Source organism: Megascapheus bottae, unplaced genomic scaffold, assembly GCF_031878675.1.
Source record: "Megascapheus bottae isolate mThoBot1 unplaced genomic scaffold, mThoBot2.hap1 HAP1_SCAFFOLD_144, whole genome shotgun sequence".
NCBI classification, from domain to species: Eukaryota; Metazoa; Chordata; class Mammalia; order Rodentia; family Geomyidae; genus Megascapheus; species Megascapheus bottae.
Window position 1 is genome coordinate 257,631 of NW_028327647.1, and position 24,572 is coordinate 282,202.

Sequence of the window (24,572 nt, forward strand, 5' to 3'; positions counted from 1 at the left end):
TTCATGAAATACATTTCATCCTTATAACTGTCCTTCTACTGTGTCCTGGCATATCTGGGCTCCCTGGCCCTGGCCAGCTTCACCAAGACTTTTCTAGCCGGGAATCTTCCTGACACATTCAATGAAGCCAAGCTCCAGACCTTCAGCACGCAGGTATTCTGCAGTGTCTGACTCACCTTCCTGCCAGTCTACCACGGTGCCAATGGGAAAGTTATGGTGGTCGTGGAGGTGTTCTCAATCTTGGCTTCTGGTGCGGTGCTCCTAGTCTGTGTTTTTTCCCCCAAAATGTTATGTCATCTTGCTAATGCAAAACAGAAACTCTCAGCATGACTTCAAGGATAAAAGAAATACTAGGAGAAATGAAAATTCTTAAGTTGAAACTCATCAGTGTTTGATGAGTACATGGAAGGTCTGAATTAAATCTACAGTAATTTTCCATTGCTATATTAGTTGTATTGTGAAATAATTACTTCAGTGAATATATATAGCTCATTTTTCTCATAGTCACAAGTGATGGTGATTCTCATTTAAACTGTGCATATGTGATATGAAGAAATCCAACCCAAGGCTTTGCACATACTAGGCAAGCTCTCTACCATTAAGCTATGTTCCCAAGAAAGTTTTTACCTTTTTTATGATTAAAGTGCATAAGAATTTTTACATTTCTTTCTCTCTTGTTATGTATTTATTGCCAGTCCTGGTTCCTGAACTCAGGGCTTGGGTGCTCTCCTTGGACACTCTACTTTCCCTTGAGATTAATGTCTATAATGAATAATAGTTTCTTCCTCCATGGTTGGTTATATTTTTAAATTTATTGTCATTTAATCACACTTTACTAATTTGACACTCAGAAATATGTAATATATAATATAATATATGTAAAGTATATATTATATTATATATATATGATCTTGGCACAGTGGCTCATGCCTGTAATCCTATCTACTCAAGAGGCTGAGATCTGAGGCTCAATGTTCAAAAGCAGCCCTGGCACAAAAGGACTGGAGACTCTTATCTTCAATTAACTACTATAAAATGGGAAGTGGGGCTGTGGCTCAAGGGGTAGGGTGATTATCTTGAGCTGAAGAGCTCAGGGCCAGCTCCCAGGCTGAGGTCAATCTCCATGACCCACTAAAACAAAACAAACAGGCTCGGTTTGGTCCATGAATCATGGTTTTCCTATTTTGGTTGTGTGTGTGTGTGTGTGTGTGTGTGTGTGTGTGTGTGTGTGTGTGTGTTGAATTGGAAATCAAATGCCATATGAAAGTTTTTATCTGATTTCTCTTGCTTTTCAATATATTCCACCAAAATATTAGAGATTTCATATGCATGAATGAAAATAAAATATTGGGAATAACAGGACAAGATAGTGACATACTTGTAGGTATATCCCCCACTCTCTCACACACCACAGGTGTAGGGACCAAGGGTACACTGTCTATGACGAATCCCATTGCATCGGACATACAAACAGACTTATGCTAAGAACTTGCACCTAGGACAGTCATGAAGAGGAAAAGGTGGAAAACAGCGAGCAGGTCCTGCTGGGGAGCAACACTGGGTGTGGTTGGGGAGTAGCTCTGAAAATCCTCCAAGGAACCCCAGCCAATCTGCCATGCACCAAGAGCAGTTTCTGAAGACTCCGTCATGCCCCTGGGTTTATAAAGCTCCTATCTGGGGTGGTTCTGCTGTGATCAGATGGGTGGGTAAGAAGCTTCCCTGTGTCAGTGACAGGACTTCTGGCTCTCCATGGCTTTGGTGCCTTTCAGGGCTCTTCACTGCCATTCCTGGAACTGCTCTGTTCCTGGTTAGTATCCTGCTAACCACCCCTTTCCTGCCCCATTTTCTCCTGAAGCTAGAGGCTCTACTATCATTCTCTGGGGGCTGAAAAGAACATTAGCCTCTGACATGCTTTGTGTCCAAAGTAAGAACAGCCAGGGGAATTCACTGCCACTTTGCTGTCTGTGAGGCAGTGATAGGCTTTCACCTCCACACCATAGCTACCACCCCCAATGATCTCATTGGCATCATATTGGTCAGAAAAAATCTCCAGAGGACCTAGTATGACATGTACTTAAACGTGCATGGTTCCATCTTAAGATAGGGTATCATGCAGTCAATCTTAATAACTTACCTACATAAACATGGTGAAGGGAAGTAATCAATAATTAAATTTTACTCAATAAAGAAGTTGGGTACCAAATATTTTTGGAGGGGGTCATGGGGCTTCAATGCTAGAGCTTGGACAGTGTCCCTAAATTTTTAGCTCATGGCTACTGCCCAACCCTTTGAGCCACAGCCACACTTCCCCTTTTCTAGTGATTAGTTGGAGATAAAGATATCACAGTCTTTAGTGCCTGGGCTGGATTTGAACTGCAGTCCTCAGATCTGAGCTTCCTGAGTAGCTAGGATTACAGGTATAAGCTACTGCAACTGGCAACATGGGTAGCAAATCCTATCCGAAATGAATGGAATCAATTTGATGGGTAGCAATCTTAAGTAAAATTACCTGTATCTAAACCAAAGATTAATGGAAATTTCCAAACCCACACAACACATAGCCTCCCTCATACCCCCCCAAAAAAATAACCGAAAAGAAAACATTCATCTATCTCTGATTTCCTCCAGCAGGTCATGTAAAGAGAGCTCAGCACTCAGAGGAACAGCAACCAAATGCCTTTAATAACCCCTGTTGGGACATCACAATGGCATATGAGGTCAGTGAGGAAATGGAGCAATCACAACTGAGCCTTCTGAAAGCTGGGCGGAATGGGCCAATCACAGCCAGGCTAGTAATATTGTGGAGGAATGGACCAATCATATCCAGGCATGTATCCCTTGAGCTCTTAGACCTGGAGGACTGTTGTCAAGGGCTCCAGGTGGACTGCTAAGGTAATCACTGGAGAAACACTATCCTCCTTCTCTGGGACCATGAGATCCTAGGACCTGCTTCCCCCAAGAACACTGCCCCTGGGCTCCAGGCTCAAAGACCGCAGCCTTCTTGTGGGTAGGTCCTGGAACCAACAATCTGTGAAATTATGGTGGATCACAATGAAGCCCTAAGCATGCTGGCTGGGGGTATGGCAAAGAGGCAGTCACAGCTGCATCTAGGTTACAAAACACCCCGTGTTTAATAGAAGATAGGGGTCTCATGGACTTGACTGCCCTGGCTAGCTCCAAATCTCAGTCCTCAGATTTTAGGATACTGTATAGTGCCCTGGGTTTATCATGGAACTCTTATCTGCTATTAATAAAAAGTAAAAGAAAAGAAAAAGGAAAAAAAAAGTCAGAAGATTTCTTTTGGCTCAAGTAGTAGAGTCTGCAAGCCTTGAATATAAAAGAAAATAAAAGCCTCTGGTAGAGTCACCAGGTCATGAGTTCAAACCCTAAGTATCAATATACATATTTATATACAAAAAGAATACGAAGTGAGGTTTTCCTCAAATTGTAAACCCTGCTAGCTTTGAGGAAATAAAGAAAAGGTCCTGAACAGTGACCCAGGCCTGATGGTTAAGCCCTAGCTTAAGAACCAAAAGACCCAAAGCCAGGAGTTGAACTGTGGCCCAAGTTGTATACCTGCCAGTTATTTTCATCAAGGCCTTTTTTGCTGCGATTGTTGGTTGTGCAGATTGAACTTTGGGCCTAGGCACTGACTCTGAGCTTTTTAGCTCAAGGCTACCAATCTACCCCTAGACCTGGGCATTGCCGCTGGGATTTTCAGCTCAAGGCTAAAGCCCTATCCCTGGAGTCTCGGCACTACTTCTGGTTTTCTAGGTGTTAATTGGAGATAAGAGTCGTATAGAGTTTAGTGCCCAGGCTTGCTTTGAACCTCAATCCTCAGATCTCAGCCTCCTGAGCAGCTTGGATTTTAGGCATGAGGTACTGCACCCCTGACAGTTATTTTCAAACAAAACAATCATACAAACAGGCTTAGTGGCTAGGCCCTAACATCAAATCCGAAGACCTGAACTAAGAAGAAAAAACAAGACAAAAAAAGGCAAAAAAAAGATAAGAGGGGAGCCAAATAAAGAAATTTAAATTCAAATCATGGTTCACACTTGTAATCCTGCTTAGCTTGCTGAAGGATCGTGGTTCAATGCCATCCTGGGCAGGAAAGTCCAGGACACCAGTTTGAATGAGTGGTACTGGTGAGCTTGACCTTACTGTGATTTGTTTATAGCTGGAACTCTACTACTTCCTGGATCTTTGTGGTTAATTGGAGATAAGTGTCTCATGGACTTTCCTACTTGGATTGGCTTCAAACCACAATCCTAAGATTTCAGGGCCTGTGTTCACATAAAACTCTTTCTCCTATAAACAGAGAAAGAGGGGGGGAGAGTGAGAGGGAGAGGGAGGGAGAAAACAGAGGGGGAGAGGGATTAGGAGAGGGAGAGGGACTGAGGAAGGGAGAGAGAGGCAGGAAGGAAAGAGAGAGGAAGAGAAGAAGGAAGAAAAGGAGAAAGGAAGGAAGGAATCAAAAGAGAAAGAAAGAAAAAAAGGAAGACAGTGACAGACAAATCAGGATAGAGAAATAAGAGGTTTTTCTTTGTGATTGTTGTTCTTAATATTCAATTGAAGTTGCTTCTCTCTTTTTTCCTCTTCATGGTTTATCTTATGTTTTTACTATATCTGTCTTTGTTACCTGGTATGTTGTATACATGTTTCTTTGTTTCTTTGAAATACAGAAGAGAAGGGAAAAACAAGATGATTGGGAGGGGGAGAGGGATGGGGAAGTGGGAGAAAAACATGGGATAGGGTATCAGTGTTTTAGAAGTTATGTACCACTACCTGATGAATGTAACTGTTACCCTGATAATAAAATACAATAATAATAATAATAATAACAATAATAACAATAATAATAATAATAGAAAACACTGAAGTTGAGCTTTGGCTCCAAGTGTGAATTCTGCTGGCCTTGAGGGGGGGAAAAAAAGCAAAACAAAGAAATAGACCTCAGGGAAAGTCACTAATTCATAACAACAAGCTAAAGAATCTGCACAAGAAAAACAAAAACAAAAAAAAATCAAAATGACAAAGGAGAGAATATCAAAGAACCAACTCAAAAAGTTGAAAACACTGTTCATTCCTGTCTCCTACATGCTCATGTCACTGAAATCAAAGGATTGTAATTTGAAGCTAGCCTGAGCAGGAAAGTCCACAAGAATCATTTTAGTGTGTGCCTGTCAGTGGTAGACTTAAAGTTGTGGTGTTTTGCTCATGTTTAGGACCCTACCACTTTCTGCCTCCTGGTGATTTACTGGAGAATCATGGACTTTGCTGCCCTGGCTGGCTTCAGACCATGTTCCTCAGATTTCAAGACTCTGTGTAGGCACTCATTTTTAATTTTTTTTGTGGGTTATGTGGCTTGAACTCAGCCTGGTCACTGTCCCTGAGCTCTTCAGCTCAAGGCTACCACACTACCCTGGCAGGTGTGAGCCATTGTGCCCATCTGTGTAGGTACTCTTATCTCTGATGAACCAACAAAAAAGTGAACAGGCAGAAGTTCAACTGTGGCTCCTGTAGTAGATCCTGGGAGTATTGAATAAAAAAGAAAAACTTCTAAGATCCTTTTCACCTCTAACATTGAGGGTGTAAAAAACTAACCCTTGGACACTGCGCACGACCACAATTTAAGTCCTAGCTCCAGAACAAGAACAACAGCAAAGCCAGGTAGGTGCCAGTGGCTCATGCCTGTAATCCTAGCTAGCTGCTTTTTGGGGTAAATTGGAGATGAGAATCTCATGCACTTTCCTGCCTAGGAGGGCTTTGAATCACAGTACTCAGATTTTAGGATACTGCCTGTGCACTTGTTTTTTCTATAGAACCCTTATCTCTTTTTAACCATCAAAAAAAAGGCAGAAGTTGAGTTGTGGCTCAGATAGCAGAGTCTGTGAGCCTTGTATTAAATACTTTTTAAAAAATCTTCAGGGAGAGTCACCAGGTATTGAGTTCAATCAGTTAAGTATCAACACCCAATTTTTTCATATGTTTTATTGTAATTATTAAAAGGGTTACATTATATTCACTAGATAGAAGGTGAACATCCAAGTTTTTGAAAAGACTCAGATGTTGAGTTTTACCTTGAATTGTACACCCTTCTAGCTTTGAGGAAAAAGAAAAAAAGAAATAAAGGCTGACAGACAGACAATTCCTAGACATTGAACAGGCCCAGAGTCAAGTCCTAGCACACAAAAAACAAAAAGAACGAGTAACTTACACCTATAATCTTGGCTACTGGGGGCTAGGGAATTGCTAACTGACGATGACAGATCAATGGGAGCACAGGCAGAAATTTCCATGAGACATTTACTTCCAATGAAGCACTCAAAACCCAGAAGTTAAACAATGGAAGCAAAAGATCTCACTAAATTAAACTACTTATGCACAGTGACTGAGCACAGAGATTGAGCACTAGCATTAAAACCAAAATACCCAAAGGCAGTAGTTGACCTGTGGCCTAGGTGGCAGAGCTTCCAAATGTTGAGCGAAAAGCAAACAAAAAAACTAACAAAAATGAGGATGAGTATTTAGTCCTTAACAACAAGCCTGATGACCTAAAATAAAAAAATGACACAATACATAAAATAAATTCAAAAGAAAGTGAAAAGACAGAAGAGCCACTTAAATATTTTAAAATAATGACTGAAATATATATCCTACCTGTTCAGGTCACTGAAATCTGTTGATAATGGTTCAAAGCCAGCCTGGGAAGGAAAGTCCATGAGACTTTTTTTAGTGATTGGCCTTGAACTAGCTGTGTTTGGCTCATGGCAAGAGCTCTACTCCTTCCTGCCTCTTGGTGGTTACTTACCGGTAAGAGTCCCAAGTACTTTCTTGCCCATGCTGACTATGAACCCAACCCTCAGATCAGAGCCTGTGTATGCCCCCATGTACACAAGACTCTGTCCTATAAACCACCAAAAAAGAAAGAAAGGGAAGAAAGAAAGAATGAGAGAGAGAGAGAGGAAAGAAGATAAAAAGGAAGGAAGACAAAGAGACAGAGAGAAAGGAAGAAAGGAGGGAGGGGGAGTGAGAATCAAAGAAGGAGGAAGGGAAGAATGAAGGAAGAAAGATGATGGGGGAGGGAAGGAGGAAGTAAAGAGACAAAGAGGCAGAGAGAAAGGAAGAAAGAAGAAAACAAGGAAGAAAACAGTAGGAAGGAAGGGAGGAAGAGAAAGATAAAAAAGAGACAAAGAGGTGGAGAGAAAGGAAGAAAGGAAGGCTAGAAGAAGGGAAGGGAGGGAAGGAGGAAGGAATAAAGGAAGGAAAGAACAAAGGAAGGAAGGAAAGAAGCAAGTTAGGCTGGCTGAAGTTGAGCTGTTGCTCAGGTGTGACGCCTGCTAGCCTTGAGGGAAAAAAAGTGAAGTAAAGCAAAACACCTCAGGGAGAGTTGCCAATCCACAACAACAAGCTAGAATATGTTTTTAAAAGAGCAAGAAAAAATTTTAAAAAGAACAAAAATGAATAAAAAAAGAAGATAACAAAGAACCCATATAAACGATGGAAAATACAGTTCATAATCATATGCATTTTATTTTTTAAATGAAAAATACAAAAAGACTCAGAAGTTGAGTTTTGCCTTGAATTGTGAATGCTACTAGGTTTTTTTCACAAATAGGCCTTTAATTTGTCATTACTAAAACTCTGAATTTTTAACAGATTCTTGGACTGCTGGTTGGTATCCATCAGCTCGCTCAACTTTAGCACCAGTCTTGTCCCCCGTAGCTTTTACAGAACTACCACCTTCACCATGAAGCTCCATGAGTTTTCCCAATTCAAAATTGGGCTTCTTGAGCATTTTCACTTTCCCAATGAAGACATCATGAAGTAGATAAATAGACTGGCAAGCCTTTTCTATGTCTTTCGCAATGCTGTCTGGAATCAACTTATTAACTATTTCTTTCAAGTCATTGGTCTGCACTTCTTCGGTCATGATTTCCATCATCTTCTTCTGGATCTGGCGGACCTGCTGATGCTGAGCATACCAGGTCTTGCGGATCTGATGGTTGAGTTTTTTAGTAAAGCCAACACAGAACAGACGAAGCAAATAACCGTCTGTAGTCTTGACATCAACATGAGCTTCAATCATGGTCTGCCACTTTTTGACCATGGAGCACATTTTGTCTCAGGTGAGATCCATGCCATGGAAGTTGGTCAGGCAGTTCTTGCCCTGAACGTCCTCATTAATTAGCCTGAATTTTCTAAATGCAACTTCATCATTCTGCAGATCAGCAAGGCTCACTTCAAACACTCGACCCTTGAGGCCATCAGATGTGATTTTGGTTCCTTGAGTCCTCCTGACTAGTGTTTTCCCAATATTTCTGATATTGAACATGGCCGGGGCTCTCACATCATACCAATCTTTCTTAGGAAATGGGTCAACCACTTTCTTCTTGGCTCCTTTTTTGCCGCCTTTCATAAGGCACTTGTTCTTGCCGACTGCCATGGTGCTGGTCAGAGAGCCAAAAAAGTGCTACTACTTTTGTGGTAAAAGAATAATGCACTCAGAAACTGTGACCAGTTCCAGAGTTCAAGTCCTAGCATAAGAATTAAAAGAGCCAAAGCCAGTAGACATAAAGCCCAAATTGAAGAAACTGCTACTTTTTTGTGGTAGGAGGGGGTCATGGGGCTTGAACTCTGGCCTGGGCACTGTCCCTGAGCTCTTCAGCTCAAGGGTACCACCCTACCCTTGAGACATAACCCCACTTCCCATTTTATAGTGATTAATTGGAGATAAGAGTCTCTCAGCTTTGTATAGCCCAGGCTGGCTTTAAACCTTGATCCTCAATCTCAGCCTCCTGAGTAGCTAGCATTACAGGCATGAGCCACGGTGCCTGGTGAGACTGCTTTTTTAAGTTGTCTCATATTTTCTTCACTTATTTATACTAGCTTTTGTTTGTTTGTCAACTTTGTAATATTTCAAAATTGGTTATCCTGAGTAATTTTTATGTTATTTCTTTTATCTTAATTCCTTTAAATTTTTTTTAGATTTTTATTAACATTGATTTTTATATCATATTTCAAACATCATGTTTAACAAACAAGTTTTCAAGAAGGGAATCTCTACATACAATCCCTAACACTTAGATTTTTGAACATAATTAATATTAAGCTGGGGGCTTGTATGCCATAGATACATATTAATATACATAATAAAACATTATGTCTATAGAGTATATAGCCCATCATAGATTTTTATGTCTATGTAATTATGTTTAAATCTCCAAGACCATGTCCATGACCTTGGGTACCCAAATATTGAGTCATCTCTCTTGTACTGTTTGATCTAATATGTACATATTAAGGACACAATGAGCCTTTTTTTCCTTTCGTCTTGACTAATCTCACTCAATATTATTCACTCTAATTTCATCCACTTCCTTGCAAATGCCATTATTTTATCTTAACTGTTGACTATGTAGAATTTCATTGTTTATATAGACCAACCACATTTTTTGTATCCATTCATCTGCAGTAGGGCTTCTGGGTTTTTCCATCGATTGGTTATTGTGAATAATGCAGAGATGAACATGGATGAGCACGTGTTCTTATTATACCCTGTGTTATGATGTTCAGGATAGATGCCTAGGAATGGTATGGCAGGATCAAAGGGAAGATCTATTTTCAATTCTTTAAGAAATCTCCAAACTGCCTTCCAGAGTGGATATAATAGTTTCCATTCTATCCAGCAGTACAGAAGAGTTCCTCTTTCCTCAAAACTGAGACTGCTATTTTTAAAATAATTTTCTTTTTTATAAATACATTTTTATTGTATACTTAGTTTTGTGGGCATGGGGCCTGCCCTCTGAGCCTGATAGCTGCCCCTGAGCTCTTCAGCTCAAGGCTAGCATTCTATCACTTGAGCCACAGTGCCACTACCAAGATTGAAATTTTCAAGCAAAACCCTCAAACAAACAAAAACAAAAATGAATGGCATATTAGCGGTTTGCCTCTAATATCAAGTGAAAAGACCTGAACCAAAATTTAAAAAAAAGTAATAAAATGTGTTGTTGGTGGGAGTGTAAACTCAATCACTAAGGAAAGCAGTATGGTGCTTCCTCAAAAGACTAAACATAGTATCTTAAGGACAACAATCACTCGTTATAAGGCTGTTGTTTCTATACCCTTATCTCTCATCTCTTTTGCTGTCCCTTGGTTATCTCATATTGTTACAGTATTTCACCTGCTTATTTAATATATTGTATACAGCGTATATTGTATACATGCGTATTTGGTTATTTGAAGTAGGATAGGGAAGGGAGGAAAACAAGATGAGGGGCGGGGATGGAGGGTGGGAAATGGGGACCAAGACATGAGAAAGGGTATCAATGTATGTGAAGTAATACACCTTCTATCTGATGAATATAATGTAACCCTTCTATTAATGACAATAAAAAATATATGAAAAAAGGACTAAACATAGAGCTCCTCTATAACCCAGCAATTCCACTACTTAGCTTTTACCCACTTGTCTAGAAACAAGACATACTAAATCCAGTAGCACAACGGTGTTCACTGCAGCACTATTTACCATAGCAAAGATATGGAACCAACCCAGATGTCCCTCAGTTGAAGAGTGGATCAACAAGATGTGGTATTTATACACAATGGAATTCTATGCTGCTATCAGAAAGAACAACATTGCCCCATTTGTAGGGAAATAGAAATACTTAGAAAAAATCATACTAAGTGAAGTAAGCCAGACTCAAAGAACATAGGCTCAATAGTTTCCCTCATTTGTCATAATCAATAGAAACCTTGGACTCTCCTAGCAGAGATTTATAGTAGAGGAAAACCTAGATATATAAGGCCATATAGGATGATGCTAAATGAAAGGACCTGCAGAATATAGAAACAAAAGCCATATAATAAGTTGTCCTTAATGTACTATGTTGTCTCTCATCTCTTTTGATGTCCCTTGGTTATCTCATATTGTTACCAAATTTTACCTTGTGTGGTGTTCTCTGTGTTTCAGGGGCAGTCTTATTTCCTATGAACCACCAAAAAAATAAAAAATAAATAGGCAGAAGTTGAGCTCTGGCTTGTGGAGTAGAGCCAAGGAGTCTTGAATTAAAAACAAAACACCAAACTTGTAAGTCCAGTATTGGCTTTACTGATACTCCCTGAAACTTTTAGGGAAAATTTATTTTGGAAAATGAACAAGCCCTGAGTTCAAGCTCTGTTATGAGAACCTTCCCCTCCCTCTCACAAAACAAACAAGTAAACAAAAAACAGGCAATGCAACATTGTTTCATGAGTGTAATCCTAGCTAATTGGGAGACCAAAATTTGATAGAACTGGTACAAAGCCAGCCCAGGCAGAAAATTATCTGGAAGACACTTACTTCCAATTACTACTCAGATCCTCAAAATCCAAAATTTGCATTGAGGATCAAACTTGTAGAGTGCCAGCTTTGAGCAAAAGAGCTCAGGGACAGTGCCCAGACCCTAAGTTTAAGGTCCATAGTGTGGTAAACAAAGCCAGTAGTTGACCTGTGGCCTAAGTATCAGAGCTTCTAAATGTTGAGAGAGAAAACAAAGAAAACTAAATTTAAAAATTTGAGGGTAAAGCCCCAACAAGAAAGTAGAGGTCCAGAAATAAACTGAACAACGATGAAAGTATTACATAAACAGAAATAGTGAACCCGCAAAAAACAAACAGGAAAATAAAGAGCCAATTAAAGACTTTCAAATAATGTCTCACACCTGGAAACATACCTGCTGAGGTTGCTGAAATTTGAGGCTTGTGGATCAAAGCCACATGCCACTGTCACAAAACATTCCATTTTCCTACTGGAGGGGAGAGCAAGGTTTCCTTCCTAGATTTCTTCTTTACCATTCCCCTCTCAGTGTCTGCTGAACTGTGATGTGAAGCAAAGAGGCAGAAGAACCTCCCTGCCTGCCATTCCTTCTGCTTCCTACAGAGGATATCCAGCCATAGGCCACAACCTCATCTCACAACATAACTCAGTGGCTGCCCTCCAAAGCTGGTACCTCCCAAAGACACATGAGGAGACCCAGAGCTGTTGAGCTGAAGCAAAATCCCTGCCCTCTACACAGCCCCAAAATGAGAATAGAGTCTTGTGGAGTATCAAGAGTCAGGGCTGCAAGGAGCCTGGAATGAGGCCTAGGAGATATGACTGGTATGGCTGTAAGGATCTGCCAGAGGAGGCTGCACAGAAAATTCCTTCTGCTGAGTCCCTAGCATGCTCAGCAATAACCTCTGGCTGAATTTGCTTTGGGCCTGGACACAACACCTCAGAGGACATTGTCCTTCCCTTTGAGCAGCTACAGCATGATAGCAGAGCCTCTAGTTCTAGAAGCAAATGGGGTAGAAAGGAGGTGGTGAGCAGGATGAGGGTTGATTTGAAGAGATTTTGCTACTTTGTGCAGACCCAGTAACAGGCAGTTCCAGAGATGGCAGTGAAGAGCCCTGAGAGACACCAAAGCCACTGAGAGCCAGAAGCCCTGTCACTGACATAGGAAACCTTCTCACCCACGCTTGTGGTCACACCAGAACCACCCCAGACACAGGTTGGTAACCCCAGGGCCATAGAAAAGAAAATGAGCTTGAGTCTCTGACTCTGTAAACCCAACAGAAATAAGATTGCTGAGGTAATCACAATTTGTACTGCCTGAAAACACATACAACTGATTTTCCTGAGGAAAATCAATTGGAAGTTGTGCAAAGACAAAACAAGAACAATCATCACAAGTAAACAAGGAAGGCCAAACTGTCTGTGGTTGGCTGGCAATGCTGTCCTCTCTATATGCCCCATTCTCAGCACACTTAGGAATAGTTTAGAGGTGTTTGTGTTGCCTCTTTAAAATATAGCTAAGTGACCTAATCCTTTAATCTTGAATTCACTTTTAATTCTAATTTTACTTATAGTGTATAGCAAATCCATATTCTTGTCATAAGTTTGATATAACTCTACCCTTTCTTTGTAAACTGAAAAACAAAATGAAAAAACGCCTGAAAAAATGTATGAAAAAGGAGAGAAAAATGTAGCATTAATCACTGCAGGTTAAGATGTTGAACTCTGTTTCTCCCTCTTGTAAGCAAGCACCTCAAGAGTGATTAGCACTGCGTGTCCCACATCCCATCCCCCCTCTCCCCTCCCTCCCATGACTAGTCCCAGAACACAAGGAAAATGAGAAAATTCAAATAGCGTATCAATTGCACTGCCACAGAGGTCAGAGAATGACCATCTCAACATAGTTTGTGAATATTTAGTTCTAAATAACTGACCTGTATGAAAAGAAAACTAAGGGTTTTCTCTTGGTTGGGGTAAATTTTTAGTCAGGTCAGCTTGATTTTATTTTAACTCGAATCGTTAAAAAATTATTCAATTTTTCTTATGTCTTATTAAACAACTGAGATTGTTGTTTTTGGGTCAGTCATGGGACTTGAACTCTGGGCCTTAGTATTGTCCCTCAGATCTTCAGTACAATGCTACCACTGTGTGGATCAAGAGTATTCTGCTAAGCTGATGCCTTCTGAAATATTGGCACTTTCAACAGCACTCTAATCCATGAATAAATCACGTCTGATTCAGTTCTTTAGACTCTTTATTCCATACGGGGTTATAAGTCTGGAAACTTCCTGGTCATTGAATTTCCTGGGTACATCTCCTGATGTGTTTTGAATTAAGGGCGACCCTTTTCGTGTTTTAATTTGAGAATTCAGATTCTTTTCCTAGTTCTCATGAGTGGGAAGTTGATCTATCCTTGCGAGCACCAGTGGCTTGTGCGTGAAATCCTAGATACTCGGAAGGCTGATAGGTGAGGATTGCAGTTCCAAAGGCTGGGAGGGAAGCCAAATGCTAGAGTGCATGCCTGGCCTGCATGAAGCCCTGGTACATTCCTTAGTACCCAACATCAGAAAGAGCCAAAAGTGGCTCAAATGGCAGATGGCTAGCCGTGAGCAAACAGTGTCCAAGGAATGAGCCCAGGCTAAGGGTTTAAGCCAAATGAGAGATTGAAAAGGAAGAATAAGCAATCTTTCAAGGATCTGGTATATTTATCCCCAACCCTCCCACCCTGTCTTCAAGTTCCTTCATTTCCGAGATCAGAATTGTCCTAACTGGAATCCACATAAAATGTCTCCCTTATTTCAATGAACCAATACTAAGTGCATCACACCTGCTCATACACTAGAAAATGGAAACAGTTTTAGCTTGAGCATTCTTGTTGAAAGGACAGGGCACAGCAAGCCCATCCCAACTGCAACCAGGCAAAGGTGTGTGGAATTTAGGATGGGACCCATCAGCCAATGGTAAGGAGAAGGCATGGCAGGAGGGGCTGAACTAGAAAAGAAGCTAGAGTGGAAGAGAAGAATGACCACTTGGCAGCTACTGCTGAGGAGGAAACATCATATCCTGCTGATTCCAGGAGGGATACTGAGGAGCTCCTTTCTCCAGGAGGGTTGGTTAGCGTGGGCCTGAATTTGGAAGGGGGGTGTTTCTTGCATACCTTGGAAAACTTTGAGAGGCTGCTTTGTGGTTCTACCTGTCATTCATCTACTCTCTAGCTGAGATTATTCCTTTCACACTGGAGAGGAATGGAAAATTTTAGAAAACGTTTCCTGGGCACTTTCTTTTTTCCTTCTTTTCTTTGCTTCTTTCTCCCATTCTATGGGGCTCAGATTCAGGCTTGAGAAATTCCAGAGTTCCTGTGTATCTGGTGGGAAAAGATTAGGATGCCAGGGAAAGGTGTTGTCTCCCCTATTCCCCCATGGAGAATGTTACTCTGAGGGATCCGCAAGCAGTGAGTTTACCCCCTTCTGCGTGATGCAAACCACTGCCATCACAGTGGGATTTCCATTAGTACATTTGGTGACCACTTTTGGGCTCACCCTTGGGAATTTTGTCAGCTCCATTCTTCCAAAGCATGAGAAAGGTAGGAAATAAGCAAGAGGCTTGGATTCTCTGCCTTTTGCCCTTGTGAATTCTAAAATATCTTTGTGGCATCATCTATTCCGAGGTTCCTCCAGGTCACCTGGGAAAGATCCAAACCTTTCGAAGGATATGTCTCCTCTCCAGCCAGCCCTGGATCCCACAGAGCATATTCCTCTAAGTTGGGAGCCACCTCGCACGGTTGGCGCCGGCTTCAAGAACACAGGCAATGCTTGCTACATGATTTCCACTCTGCATTGTCTGACTCACACAGGCCCACTTGCCAGCCACATGCTGTCCCCTGGGTCCTCCCTTATGGCTTGCCAGAAGACAACCTGCATGATGTGTGTGATGCAAGCTCACCAGGAAAGCCTTTCCAGCACTCCGGGGCTATCATTCAGCCCTCCTGTGCACTCGGAGCTGGCTTCCACGTGCACAAGCAGGAGGATGCCCATGAGATTCTCATGTTCATCTTTGAGTCCATGGAGAAAACTGATTAGTCTTGTGATAAGAGCTTGGATCTTGCCAGTCAGGAGGTGGGATTCATTTGGGAAATCTTTGGAGGATACTGGAGGTCCCAAATCATGTGTTTCCAGTGCCAGAGCACTTCAGATACCTTTGATCCTTATCTGGACATCTTGCTGGATATCATGTTGAGCAGAGTGTTCAGCAGGCTTTGGCCCAACTTATCAATCCGGAATAGCTGGCCAGAGAAGATGCCTATTATTGTGGGGTTTGTCTGCACAAAGTGTCAGCATACAAAACCTTGACTCTGCACAGTGCCTCCAAGGTCCTCAACCTCATGGTAAAAAGGTTTTCTCCTTTGACGGGGGACAAAGTGGATGGGCTTGTGCAGCTTCCTCAGTGTCTTCATAAGTGACCATACGTGGGTCAACTGAGGGAGGAAACACTTGGTACAACCTGTATACCATGCTGGTTCATGGTGGGTGGAGGACTCACAATGGACATTATTTCTCTTACATCATAGCTGGGAATGGCCAGTGGTATAAAATGGATGATGTGAAGGTCAGCACCTGTGCTGTTTCCTCGGTGTTGAGTCAACGAGCCAACGTCCTCTTTTATAGCCAAAAGGGCAGTAACCAGAAGGGAACTGGTGAGGATCTGTGGCTAGGCGGGGACTCAACAGCTCCCAAGATCCATGGAAAGCAGAGAAGCACCAACCATCTTCATCTGAAAAAGGATACTCCTCATGAACTTGTCGAGTCACCACCATATGTGGAAATTACATCACTGAAAGAAATCTCCCTATAACAGTAAAAGGTCTTCAGGGACCAAAACCGGGCAAAGTCTCAGCTCAACCTCAGGAAAATAGAGTTCACACAGGATCCCAATCTAGTCCTGATTCACCCATCCAAACACAGAGATCACAGGAGAGTAAACCATTCTGAGAAGGAAGAATCCTCACCCCCAAACCGTTGCCAGAATACAACAGTTCGGCTCTCTGAAAATGCTGGCCAACTACCTTGTGAGGACTCTAGGGCCTGATCGAAGAAGGGAAGGAACAAGCGAGGAAAGACCTGTGTTTTGGTGCTCTCCTAACATCGCCGGGTTCCTCTCAGTTTTGGTTTTGTTTTGCAATTTGGTGCTGGTCCTGTCCCTGGACCTTGAGGGTTCGCACTTTCCCGATATGACCTCATGATGAGTGGGGAATAACTTGAGCCAAAGATCCACTTCTAGGGCCTAGCGGTCTGGAGGACAGAAGAATCTCATGAACCTGTCTGCCCATGCTGCCTTCTTTTTTTTTTTTCTTTTGGTCCGTGGAGAGTGGGTGCGGGTTGAATAAAGTGACTTGAACTTGGCCTGGGTGCTGTCCCTGAGCTCTTCAGCTCAAGGCCACGGCCCTTCCTCTGGGCCTGGCTATTGTCACAGAGCACTTCAGCACAAGGCTACTGCCATAGCAAGGTGCTAAGCTCCACTTCCTGTTGTCTACTGATTAATTGGAGATAAGAGTCTCAGATCCTTCTATGCCTAGCTGGCTTAGAATGTTGATCCTCAGATCTCAGCCTCCTGAGTAGGTTGGGTTATATGCTTGAGCCGCAAGACCTGGCCAATGCTGCCTTCAAAGAGTGATCCTCAAATCTGAACCTCTTGGGTAGCTTGAGTTACAGGCCTGAGACACTGGGGCTTGCTAGATCTCCATTTAGGATATGTACCTGTCCCATGTGGAAGAGTAGGAAACTTACAAGATGGGAAGTAGAGATAGGACGGGCAATAAGGAAATAGGAATTTGATCAAGGCAGCTCCATGTCTCTGTAAAAATAATAGATGAAGCACTGGTAAACTTATACATGTAAATGATAAAGCAATAAATTAAGGGGGAGGGAAATGGGAACAGGAATCTGAAAAGGGGTGCCAATGTGTGAGCTGTAATGCACCTACTCTCTGGTGAATATAACTGTAACCCCTCTATATATTTCAATGGAAAAACTTCACTGAGATCATCACCTATGGACATTCATTTATTTCTCCAGAAAATAAAGTGTATGCCATTAGGTAGAAGTACTTGTGTTTCCCGCAGGCCAATGACATTGGAGCTGCTGGGAAACTCTTCAGAATGTGCATGGACTCCGAGGGGAGATTTCCCTGTCACCATTACTGGTATCAGAAGCTGTGAAAGTGATATGCATCTCACTGGTGTCCTGAAAACGCAATGACATGACAGATCACAGGACCTGCTGACTTCTCTTTGAACTGTGTTATGGTGTGTATGATTTTCCCACTTCTGCTGGATCTGTGGACTTTTTAAGGATCAGTTTCTTTACTGTAAGGACCAGTGTTTAGCCTGAGTGACTTCATCCTAGCCTGAGTAACTCCATCTTGTTTGAGCGAACAATTTTTTATGGATGCAAAAAACAAATTGACCTTGTTTAAAAATATTACACTCAAAATAAGACTACTGAATTAAGTTCAAAGCAAACTGACCGTGAAGACACTGAAAATGACTTGCAAACAGTCCCCTAAACCAGTCCATTTCCAAACACGAGGCTCAGTCTCAAGGTTGGGACAGGCCAGGTGAAGATATCCAATCATCAGAAGCACATGTGTAACTGGGCAGTTTGTAACCAATCAGCCTGTAGCAGCTGCGGAGCTGTGATAAACTTGGGCTTTGTGGTTTTGCCCTATAGAACATAGCCTGTGAGGCTGGGAGGGGTCACTCTCTCTTCACAGAGCCGGCCCTGACTGGTCATTGTCATTCTCTGTGCTTGGTGTGAAATAAAACTTTGCTTAACATTGGCTTTCTGTCAGTCTGGTTCCTTCAATAAAGGACCCCAACAGATAACACCTCTGTGACCTCATTCTCAGCAGTTCTCTGGAGTTTCTGGAGAAGAACCCTCTGCGACTGAAGGATAGAGAGTGCCAGATGATGTTTCAAAGAGACAAGATGGATCAAAGTATTCGGCTGAGTCAATCATCCTGAAATGTTTGCTCTTTCAACAGCACTCTATTCTATCAGTAAATTGCAACTGAATCAGTTCTTCAGACTCTTTATTCCATATGGGGTTACAAGTCTGGGAACTTCCTGGTCATTCAATTTCCTAAGTATATCTCCTGGTGTGTTTTGAAATTTAGGGAGACCCTTATCATGTTTTTATGTATGAATGCGGATTTTCTTACAAGTTCTAATGATTGGGAAGATAACCTGGCCTGGTTGGGCCCAGTACATCACCCTTGAAATCACAGCTTGTTGGCAGGCTGAGATGTGACAATTGCAGTTCCAAAGGCAGACCAGGGGGTTGTGAGGGTTGCCAATTACCGAGTGCTTGCCCGGCCTGCAGGAAGCCCTGCCCACTTTCATTGGCACCATTTCCTCAGTGTGGTACAAACTAATCCAACCTGTGTTTTCAGTCATGGTAGCTAATCACTCTACCACTAAACCAAAGTCCTGGCCCAAATTATCAATTTTTAAAGTGAAGTTCCAGCTTTCAGGCTAAGAGCCGGTAGTTCAAAACTAGGTCCCTCTTTTTAGGCATGGGTCTGGCAATTATGCCCCCTATTATAGCCCTTGCCCATCAACTTCAATATTTCATCCAAGTAACTCTGGATTACAAAGGAAGAATCTTTTGGAAAATAAGGTTTCCTTTCATCTGACAGATGATAGTAAATCTTACAGGGAGTGGATATGGACCAGATGTCGCTCATGTTTACACAAGCAATTGAAGTGGGTTAAATGGAGCGAGACCCTGTGATCCAGTGCAAGAAATGCTGCATAAAATGAAAGAAATGTACATGCAAAGGATGGAAATCCACAGAAGGCAGAAAGAAGGAGCCTGCCCCTGGCTTCACTCCTGATTCTCCCTTCCTCACCCCACCTCCATGACAGAGTCTTTCTTGGCCATGTTTGTCACTATGTATCTTTTCATTGCAACACTCAACAAGTTTCTCTTACTGTGAGAATTTGTTTTGTGATTTTATCTATGATTTTCTTAATGTTTTAGTTTTATTTTCATTTATTTATTTCATTTTTTTTGGGTCATGGGAGTCGAACTGGGCCTGGGCGATGTTCCTCAGCTCTCATCTGGGCCTTGGCTTTGTCCAGGAGCTAAGTTACCATCCTATCCTTGAGCCAAGCTTCACTTCCTGTTTTATAGAGATTAATTGGGTTTGATCCTTAATCTCAGATCTTAGCCTCATGTGTAGCTAGAACTACATGCATGAGCCACCGCCCAGCAAGGCTATTTTTCTTTTTTTTGAGTGTCTTGGGGCTTGAACTCAGGGCCTAAACACTGTCCTTGGTCTTTCCCCAAGACTAGTGCTCTACCACATGAGCCACAGCATGACTTCCAGCTTTTAAAAAAATATTTTTATTGTAATTAATAAAAGGGTTACATGATATTTGCCAGACAGAAGGTGCATTAATTCACATACATTGATACCATTTCACATGTCTTGGTCCCCATTACCCTCCTCCCACCCCCCATCCAATTTCAAATAACCAAATACAAATATATCCAATATATCAGATAACAAAGTGAGATACTGTAACAATATGAGATAACCAAAAGACTTAAAGAGAATCTTCTCTGAAGAAGAAACAAAAATGGCCTATAGACACATGAAGAAATGCTCAACATCTCTGGTCATAAAAGAAAGGCAAATCAAAACAAAGCTAAGATTCCACCTCACTCCAGTTAGAATGGCCAGGATCAGGAAAACTAATAACAACAGAGGCTGGAAGGGATGTGGCCAGGAGAGATCACTACTACACTGTTGGTGGGAGTGCAAACTCTTTCAACCACTATGGAAAGCAATATGGCAGTGCCTCAAAAGGCTAAACATAGAGCTCCCCTATGACCTAGCAATTCCACTACTTGGCATTTACCCAACCATCCAGAAACTAGGGCATATTAAATCCACTAGCACAACAATGTTCATTGCAGCATTATTCACCATAGCAAAGATATGGAACCAACCTATATGTCCCTCAGTTGATGAGTGGATCAACAAGATGTGGTATTTGTACACAATGGAATTCTATGCTGCTGTCAGAAAAAACGACATCGCCCCATTTGTTAGGAAATGGAAAGACTTAGAAAAAATCATGTAAGTAAGCCAGACTCAAAGGAACTTAGACTCAATGGTTTCCCTCATTTGTCATAATCAGTAGAAACCTTGGGCTCTCCTACCAGAGATTTGCAATAGAGCAAAACCTTGATACATAAGGCCATGTAGTATGAAGGTAATTGAAAGGACTTCTAGGATATTGAAACAAAAACCATATAAGGAATTATTGTTGTCCTTAATGTACTATGTTATCTCAGACCTCCAGCTTTTTGTATGTATGTGGTATCGAGAATGAAATCTGGGTCTTCCTGCATGCTAGGCAAGCAGTCTACCACTATTCCAAACTCTCGGTCCAAGCCTTTTAATTATTCTCTCAAGTTGTAACAAATATTTTCAGTTTTTAAAAATAATCAGGAAAAAAAGATGGTACCAAACCAGACACATCAATTTTTTCTTTTTAAACTTGATGCCACTCTCGTAGCTTTTGCTACTCCCCGTGTGTTCCAGAGATCATTGTGTTCACCATGGTTTCAGGGATTGTGGGAGCAAATCCCAGAAAGCCAAGGACTTGCAAAAGCAGATCCTAGGATGGCATGGCCCTGGAAAAGGAAGGAGGCACTTGTCCAGTCCTCATGGTTCCCAAAATGCTGCAATGAGGATGCACATAGGAGTCCACTTGAAGTGTTTTACAACATTCCTAAGAACTAGAACCTCAGTGGGTCTATGTCTGGCTATAACTGGTCCGATCAATCCTGGTGACACAAGGCCTGGCTGCGATTGGTCCATTCTTCCATGATGCCATTAGGCCACTGTTATTTGGCCATTTCCTCACCCACCTCACATGCCATTGTGAGGTGCCTGCAGGGGTTACAGAAGGCTGTTAATTTCTCTCCATTTTCACTTAATGTGCTGAGAGAGCTACTTTGCAGTGCTGGAGTAAATCAGATCTAAGCTGATGCTTTTATTGGAGGGTAAGGGAGGAAGGGAGGCTTTGGATTGTGTGGGTTGGAGGACTGACATTACTTTGTGGTTTAGATTGTGCTAATTTAAGATATGCTACCACTAAATTGATTTAGCTAAATTTCATTAAGATTTGATACCTACTCCACTGATTTATAAAATTGTTATATATATATTAATATTTATATTTATTGTCATATTAACTTAGCTAAGTATAGTTAAAATTTCCTAGCCACCATATTTTCTTAGCTGTTTGGTAGGGGTTGGCTGCTTGCCATCCCATGAGAAAAATGGAGTCAACAGACAGGAAATGCCCTACATTCTCCTCCTCAGAGGAGGATTTCCTTGCTAGTCAATATCATGTACAGCAGACCATTGGCTATGGCTCCTTTGGGCAGGTGAAAAAGGCCTATCCCTGCCTCACAGACAGTGAGGTAGCAGTAAAAATTTTGGGGACAAAAGTGTACCTCATGCTGGTGGACAATCAGGTGGATATTGTCAAGGCTCTGAATCACCCCATGTGATCAGGGTTTATCAAGTGATCCAGGAAGAGGAACATGTCTACCTGTTGATGGGAATGGCCACCAAGGGAAACCTGTAGAGCTGTATCGAAGCATCAGGCTGGCTTTATGAGAAGGAAGCCAAGAGGTTGCTGAAGCAGATAGGAAATGCTCTGTAGTACTTGCATCAGCATGGGATTGCACATCTGGACCTGAAGCCTGACAACATCCTTCTGGATGAATATGGCAATGCCAAGGTCAGTGACTTTGGGTTGAGCCTGAGGATTGCCCCAGGGCAGTTGATCACAAATATTCATGGTGTCTATGTGTTCTGTGCACCTGAAATATTCTGAAGCAAGCCTACGATGGCTTCACGGTAGATGTCTAGAGTCTGGGCCCCATCCTGTTGTTTATGATAACAGGACAGTTCCCATTTAAAGGGAGCACATCCCCGCATCAGTTCTGTACAGATCCTTTGATGATGTGATGGGCACTTATTTTTCATTCAAGTCGGACTGAAGGCACAGAGAGTCAGCCCTGTGACAGGTCAATGCCTGGAGTGGGGTATTCAGCCATATGCCACTGTCCCTAACATTTCCAACTTCCTACTGGATGAGAGAGGTATGTTTCCTTCCAAGATTCATTCATTACCATTGTCCTCTCAGTGTCTGCAGACCTGTAATGAAAAGAAGACAGGCACAATTGCCTCCCTGCCTCCATTCCCCTCTGATCCTGCAGAGGAGCTTCAGTCACAGCCTCATGGCATATTATGAGGCAGTGGCTGCCCTCGAAGGCTTCTCCCTGCCACAGAGACATGAGACATTTTGCCCTAGAGGTAAGGCAAAATCCCTGCCCTCTGCACAGCCCCAGAATGAAAACAGAGTCTTGTGGGATACCAAGAGTCAGGGCTGCAAGGAGCTTGAAATGAGGCCTAAAAGATATGCCTGGTATGGCTGTAAGGAGCCGCCAGAAGAGGCTGTGCACAAAGTTCCCGCTGCTGAGCCCCCAGCATGCTCAGCATAGACCCCTGGCTGCTCTAGCTTTGGACCTGGAACAACATCTCAGAGGAATGTGTCCTTCCCTTGGAGCAGACACAGCTTGATATCAGAGCCTCTAGCTCCTGAAGAAAACAGAGAATGAAGGGGGTGGTGAACAGGATGATGGCTACTTTGAGGAGATTGTGCTGCTGTGTGCAGGCCCAATAACGGGCAGTTTCAGAGATGGCAGTGAAGAGTCCTGAAAAATACCAAAGCCACCAAGAGCCAGAAGCCCTGTCACTGACACAGGGAAGCTTCTCACCCACCCATTTGTTCACATAAAAATCTCAGCCAGGGGCTTTGTAACACCAGGGTCATGCAAGAGAGAAGGAGCTTGAGTCTCTGGCACTGTGACTCCAATAAAAGGATCAGTGTTCAGGTAGTCACAAATTATACTGCCTGAAAACACAACTGATTTTCATAGGAAAAATAGAGTGAATGTTCTCCAAAGAATAAAACATGATCAATCATGACAAGAAAATAATGAAGACTAACTGTCTGTGGGTGGCTGGCAATGCTGTCCTCTCTGTATGCCCCCATTCCTTGACACACTTAGGAATAGTTTAAAGGTATTTGTGTTCCCTCTTTAAAATGTAATTTCATGACTGAATCTTTTAAGCTTGAATTTCATTTTAATTCTAATTTTACTTATAAAATGTAGAAAAATCCGTATTTTCTTTATGGTAGATATCTGTGAAGTCTATCAGTAATTGTATAAGTGTAACATAACTCCACCCTTCCTTGGGAAAAAAAAGAAAAATGTAGCTTAAATCAGTGCTTGTTAAGACTCTGAATTCTGTGAGCTCCTCCTGTGAGAATGTGCCTCAAGATTGATTTCCACTTCCTGTACCCATGCCCCCACCCCCAACACATGACTAGTCCCAGACACAAGGGAAATAAGACAGGTCAGATACTGTACAGTCCATCAGTTCTCCCAGGGCTGCACATCCACAGGCATCAGAGAATGAAGATCATCTCAACATGGGCTGTGAAGTTTCAGTTCTAAAGTACTGACAACTCTGATAGAAAGCAAAATTACGGGGCTTTTTGTAGGTTGGGGTAAATTTTGCGTGAGTTCAGCTTGATATTTTAACCTTCATTGTCAAAAAATTCTTATATTTTTCTTGTGTCTTATTAAACAACTCTTTTTCAACTTCTATATTTCATTTTAAAATCATATTAAATGTTTTCAGATCTCCTCTCTGTCCCTCTGTCCTTTTGTCTCTACAGCTAATTCTCTCTCTCTCTCTCTCTCTCTCTCTCTCTCTCTCTCTCTCTCTCTCTCTCTCTCTCTCTCTCTCTCTCTCTCTGCTGGTTATAGAGCTTGAAATCAGGTCTGGGGCACTGTCCCTTAGCTTTTTGGTCAAAGCTACTGATCCACCACTTGAACTACAGCTCAATCTTCCTAGATTTTGTTGTTGTTGTTTCTTTTTTTCCCCCTGTGTGTGATTTATTGGTTACAAGTCTCATGGATACTCAGGAATTTTTCCTACCTGGGCTGGGTGAAAATTAAAATCCACAACTCTCAGCCCTCTAAAAATCTAGAACTACAGACATAAGCAAACATCTCACCGGTCACTTTAAGGTGTTTCTGTGGCTTTTCTTTTCTTTTACCCTCTTTTACATTCATTTTATTCTTAATTATTTTGATGG

At 42.1% G+C, this 24,572-nt stretch overlaps 1 protein-coding gene and 1 pseudogene across 1 annotated transcript in view; both read right to left on the reverse strand.

The window, feature by feature from the left end:
- The window catches only part of LOC150039538 (uncharacterized), a 62,412-nt gene that overhangs the window by 23,965 nt on the left and 13,875 nt on the right, over positions 1-24,572 (reverse strand). Inside the window, 1 exon segment of the mRNA XM_090327763.1 lies at positions 19,226-19,230. Coding sequence (XP_090183889.1) covers positions 19,226-19,230 — 5 coding nt within the window.
- LOC150039540 (small ribosomal subunit protein eS1 pseudogene) lies at positions 7,640-8,449 on the reverse strand (annotated as a pseudogene).